The sequence below is a fragment of the Sinocyclocheilus rhinocerous genome, unplaced genomic scaffold, assembly GCF_001515625.1.
Source record: "Sinocyclocheilus rhinocerous isolate Xijiao unplaced genomic scaffold, SAMN03320098_v1.1 scaffold1563, whole genome shotgun sequence".
NCBI lineage: Eukaryota > Metazoa > Chordata > Actinopteri > Cypriniformes > Cyprinidae > Sinocyclocheilus > Sinocyclocheilus rhinocerous.
The window spans coordinates 710,567-716,900 of record NW_015656185.1 but is presented as its reverse complement, the minus strand read 5'-3'; the positions used below and the strand labels follow the sequence as shown (position 1 = coordinate 716,900).

Sequence of the window (6,334 nt, the reverse complement as noted above, 5' to 3'; positions counted from 1 at the left end):
GAACTATAGCGGAAGCGCTTCAGCAATGTTTACACTCTTGTTTTCGGAAGTCAGTCGCTAGTTCCGCCTTCTCGATGACATCACGCGCGTTAAAGACGGCATGCGATGAATGGTCGGGAAGCACCGTGTAGTCTGACATGTTTCTTGTCCACGACACGACAAGATTTTAGGATCGTGTTACACAAAATCGTGTAATCTGACACAGTGACTATTGTGACCGACAAAAATATTGTGTAGTCTGAACCCGGCATAAATTGCTTAATGTAAAGCATTATCATGTTTAGGACAACTTGGGTCCCTCTGCAGCTCACTCCACTATGTTTCAGATGCATTGTCTCCATTCGTTGTCAATTATGTTCATTATTAATTATTATTATCAATTTATTTTATTGATTAGTTGTGACAGCCCTAATGCTTTTATTGTCATTTCAATACACACTGTTTAATTTCATTCATTCATTCTTCTATCACATAGTTTGACATTAAGATTAGTAACTATATTTTGCTTTATGACTACATCTATATCTAAAGCAATCAGTTTTTGTTTTTTCTTACAGTCCACTGGCCAAACTGCTGTTTCCTGCTGTGGACTCCAGCCTGCTGAAGTTTCTGTATGATGACAACCAGAAGGTGGAGCCAGAGTGGTACATACCCATAATTCCCATGGTACTGGTGAACGGAGCTGAGGGTATCGGGACTGGTTGGGCTTGCAAGATCTCCAACTACGACTCGCGAGAGATCGTCAACAACATTAACCGTATGCTCAACCACCAGGACCCTCTTCCCATGGTAAGACCTCATCCTTACTCTTGTCCTGACCACTGCACGTTTACTAGGCATGTGACGGTTAAGCATTTTTATATCATGATAACTGCAGAAACTTTTTTCTTGGTTTCCACCTTATTTTTGGATGCTTGTTTTCATGTGTGGCCATTTTTATCTTGAATGTGCGAGGCTTTCCGTGTCTGCCGTTTTTGGTTATTTTACTTGTTCAAAAACAGTATGTTATTCTTGTTAACATTGCAAACTTAATTTGTTAATATTTGTTATATTATTTTAATTTATTGTCATAATAAATTAAATGACTACGGTGCTACATATGTAAACCTATATAAACAAACGTGAAATATGAACAAAATGAATTTCGTTCCTTTGTATGTCTCCACATATGGTGGAATGACAATAAAGCTCACTTGACTTGACTAATCATAAACACACTGGTTTGTAGTGCAAATAGTTTTACCGTTTAATGCATTTTGTTATTCTTCTAGTTATTTACCTGTATATACCTGTATATATTACCTGTATATTCCTAATGACTTGGAAATCCCACACATTCACGTTGCATAAACGCAGCGTTGTAAATTTTAACCAGTTGATGGAAAATAAGTTAATTTGCCTTCTAAAGATGTCTAGAATTAGTGTCAAGAGTTAGTCACAGTAGGGGTGGGCGATGTACTGGTAGACTCGATAAACCGGTAGAAATTTGTCAAGTGGTAGAGATTTTTAATTATAGTCTCACAGTATAGACATTACAGTTACACACGTGACATTGCAGTGCTGCTCTGTCATGAAAATATATCATTTGCATGTGTTTTTAAACCCTGCCAAGTTCAAACATTCAAGTGATTTTAAAAAGCACACACACACCTTAAGTGCTCGCTTTGTTTTATTATTTTTACTTTTGTTCTATTGCTCGTAATCAGTTTCTTTGTTATTCTTTTATTACTGTTTACTTGTTTACCAGCACATGTCTCAATTCAAGCGCAATTTTATTAGAGGAATTTGGTCTGATTTGCAGAGGTGAATTGCTATTGATTGATTTTTTAAAATTATTGATAACGCAAATTTTCCAAAATGTTTGGGAAAGGTTTACCCAATTTTTGAAATGTCTCTGCAGCAGACAGGTGCAAGTGCTATTCTGTCCGTGTTGTTATGATAGTTAAACTAAAGGAACAAAAGCACAAGTTAAAAAGTTAAGCGGTCAGTGTTCTCCATTTTTAGCACATTTGTTTCTTGAGACCTTATCTAGCTACAGTGATAAACAGCTGCCACTAGTGCTTATGGAAACAGCACTACAACATCAGATACCATATCTTTGGATAGAGGGGTCATCAGGTTCAGAATACGTTTATATTACTCATTCTCTGCATCTCTTCATGTTTTTGTTAGCTGCCCAGCTACAAGAACTTCAAAGGTGCCATTCATGTGCTGGGACAGAACCAATATTTGGTCAGCGGAGAAGTGTCTGTCCTGGACAAAAATACCATTGAGATTACCGAACTTCCTGTTCGCACCTGGACTCAGGTAAGATCACTTGCAGAAGTCTTGATGCTGTAAAGCTGGATCTCTTTACTGGAATGCTGGTGATGCCAGAAATGCCATCTTTTTTCTCTTTCAGGCGTATAAGGAGTCGGTTTTGGAGCCCATGCTCCAAGGAACAGATAAAACTCCTCCTCTGATCAGCGACTATAAGGAATACCACACTGACACCACAGTGAAGTTTGTGGTGCGCATGACAGAGGAGAAGCTTGCACAGGCAGAGGCAGCCGGTCTTCACAAGGTCTTCAAACTGCAGTCGTCCCTCACCTGCAACTCAATGGTACGACCCTCCCCCCTGAAGCTCCTGAATCAAGCTGTCATGATTTCACACCTTGATACATAATTACGCCAGAAACAATCTGCGGAGACATAAACCGCTGCGGAGTAGCCCAGTACCTGCGTGACTCGTCATAAACATTAGCTCCAGCTACAGTGTTCTTCCTCAAGACGCATGCAGTTTTGTTTATTAACTGCTAGAGTGCCAAAAGTGTACCTTTAAAGATAGCACCATGTGGCCATGAGTGGTAAAAGTTTTCCTAGTGCAGGTTTTAATGGACACAAACTTAAGTAAGCAAACCAAATGTGCAAATAAAATCAACACAAAGCAATGTGCATGTTAGAACAATACAACCATATTAGAGATGGGCATTTTTGTCATTTTTCCCTTTTGAATACTCAGTAGGTCTAAACACAACTAAACAAATAATTAACAACATTGTACTAAATCAGTGTTGACACTATTGACAGCTTTCGCACTTGTACAACTTGCACTTTATTTTCATATACTTTATCAAGTGATTCCAGACATGATGAGAAATTATTTGAAAGCATACTATACACCAAAAAATTAAGGAAAAACACTGAAGGTTATTAATAATGTCACCAATGTATCGTCAATTTTACCGTGTTTTTTTGTGAAACTGATAATGTGATTTATATTTGCCTCATTTCTATTCTATTTCTATTTCTATTTCTTCTCTGGTCTGTAGGTGCTGTTTGATCACATGGGCTGTCTGAAGCGTTATGAGTCGGTGCAGGATATCTTGAAGGAGTTCTTCGAGCTGCGCCTGCACTATTATAAACTGAGGAAGGACTGGCTGGTGGGTAGTCTGGGCGCTGAGGCAGCCAAACTGTCCAACCAGGCACGATTTGTGCTGGAGAAGATTGAAGGAAAAATATCAATCGGTGAGATGTTTATCCATACGTCTGTCTGAAATATGTATTTATTTTTTCTTGTCTTTCTGGTTGGTAAATCTGAATCTCTGCTTCAGTGTAATAACGGCCTTACTGCAGAGGACAAATGAAGGAAGGGCCATTAAAAATCTGTTTTAATGGTTTGTATTATTTTACCAGAGAACAAGTCAAAAAGAGACTTGATCCGAATGCTGGTGCAAAGAGGATACGAATCCGACCCCGTTGCAGCCTGGAACAAAGCCCAGGAGAAGGTATGTGAGGATACAGCTATGTGCATTTATGCATCTGTTAAAGGTCATGTATTAAGATAAATAAAGTCCGTGCATTATGACCAAATACAAAATTTTAGACACGTGTTAATATGAGTTACTCTATATTTCAAACATTCAAAATAATTAATTTTTCAAAATGGAACCCACACTTTAAGCTGCTGCATCCACAAATTCATAAAAAATCACATCATTGCAGAGTTTTCTGAGATGCACATTAGGGCTGGGTAAAAAATATTGATTTCTCGATGTTAATTGATTCTCATTTTTATGAAACGATATCGATTCATAAATCCCAAGAATCGATTAGTCTAGATAATGAATGGAACATTGTAGCGTGCCGCCCATCGCAATAAGCGCAATAAGCTTTGTGATTTGTTACTTTTGATATGAAACAAAGTCTCAGATTTCAAATTCTAGTACAATAAGTACAATATTCAGATGCCGTTTTGGCGCTTTTTAATGTGGAGTGACAGATCGCTGTAGCGCCTCGGTTAGAAGCGGCAGTGCGAACTGATCATCTCCTCTGCTTTAATAGCACTTACAGCATGAAATAAACATGAATGAACATCCGAAGGTATGTTAAAAGAAAGAGTACAACTTACTGAAATCTGTATCCTGTCTCATGTAATCGCTCAATCAGTGTTTCAAATGCGGAAAGACGACAATAGCTTATAAAAACAATATGTCACGTAACGTCACATTTACCTCAGAAAAACATATTCGGTGACCATGAACACATTAGTCAGCTAGAAAAATGAACTAGAGAGCAGCATTTTGCTAAATATGCACCATATAACATAGTCATAATTTTTTTACTGTTCTTCAATATTTAATTTATGTTTGAATAAATCTGTCAAGTTTTTGTGACAACCACCATTTAAATGTTTATATTTCAAAAAACGAATTGGAGTAGAAATTTAATTATGTAATTAAAGTTAAAGTTAACTTAAATATTACAAAAACTTTGAGTATATTTTAAGTGTTTGTATGCAAATCAGCAAATTTCAACCTTCCATATTATTGACTCGTATATTTTACAGCATTAGTCGAGAGATTTTTTTTCCTTGAGAAAATTTGCCATGTCCTAAACCTGATATCTATCCAAAATAATCCATATTGAATCAAATCGAATCAAATCGAAATTGGAATTTTCCAAGAAATATTTGACATAAAATGTTGTTCCGCCAAACTACTTCTTTTGTGCAATAAATGCCCCTGAATTGTGCATGCTGTCAGTAAGTTACATTAATGGCTGTTATTAAGTTGGATTTTTTTATTTTAATTTGTAATTTTATAATATTATAATAAGTTGCATTTTCTAGTTTCTAGTGTCTTTAGTTCTTGAACTTTTTACTCACTGTTTCTCTCTGTTTGGCTGGATGATGATGATGATGTTAGTCTTTGGAGGATGAGGACGAGGATGGCGATGGTAATGACAGTGACAGCTCAGTGGACTCTGGCTCTTCCTCTGGGCCAAATTTTAACTACATTCTGAACATGCCTCTGTGGTGTCTGACCAAGGAGAAGGTCGAGGAACTCCTCAAGCAGAGAGACCTGAAGGTACTATTATCTATCACTCTTACAGCCAAGTGTTACATTCAATGGTTCATATCAGATTTATATTGTAAGGGATAATCCACGGCTAGTTGTGCATTAAACCAATTTAATGCAAGACGCCGAGGCAACAAACCACCTGATGAGAACAGGGTGTCCGCGGGTCCTTAAAATGTCTTAAATAACGTTTTCCTAATATAAGGCCTTAAAAAGTCTTAAAATGTCTTAAATAACGTAACTTTTATAAAGAATATCTCTTTGGATTTGAGACTTTAGTCTTTGCAACTTTACAGATCTTCTTTATGCACCAAGAGCTTGTAACACTCCAAAGAGAAAGGAAAAATTAACGTTTTCCTAATATAAGGCCTTAAAAAGTCTTAAAATGTCTTAAATAACGTTTTCCTAATATAAGGCCTTAAAAGGTCTTACATTCGGATTCGATGGGTCTTAAATATTTTTGGTCACATTACCGCTAAAATATCTTAGTCTAACGGACCTAATGACTGTTTACAATTATTGGACAGATCGAAGATTTTTTCTTCCTTAAAAGTGATGATTGCGTCATCAGAGAGAATTGCAGTAAGTTAGCAGAATACAGAATCCAAGTCGCGCTGAGGCTCACTCTGTTTGTCTCTTTGTGAGAGTCTTCATAACAAATGAGCGTAACAGCACATATAAACTCAGAAGAAACACACTGAGGTAAAAATTCAGAATGTTTAGTTTATTCATAACATGATATAGTTAAGTAACACCATGACAAGTGAGCTATTTTGCTCAATATTCTCACAACGCAAAAAAACATTCAAAACACCTACAGAGTGCACGCATTACGTGAAGTCTAGTGCATTTACATTTACAGTGCGCTCTTTTATGACATGATTCAGTCTATTAAAATACATTCAGAATGATCACAAATTCAAGACATGGGGGCAGAAAATTTGTATATTTATACCACTTCATATAGTTAATTTCACACGGAAGTGCTTTTTTTT

General features: G+C 36.7%; 1 protein-coding gene across 1 annotated transcript in view; it reads left to right on the top strand.

Moving 5' to 3' along the window:
* Window positions 1–6,334, top strand: part of LOC107719851 (DNA topoisomerase 2-beta-like) — a 56,783-nt gene that overhangs the window by 37,404 nt on the left and 13,045 nt on the right. Inside the window, exon 26 of the mRNA XM_016527390.1 lies at window positions 5,187–5,348. Coding sequence (XP_016382876.1) covers window positions 5,187–5,348 — 162 coding nt within the window. The remainder of the gene's footprint in view (window positions 1–5,186; window positions 5,349–6,334) is intronic.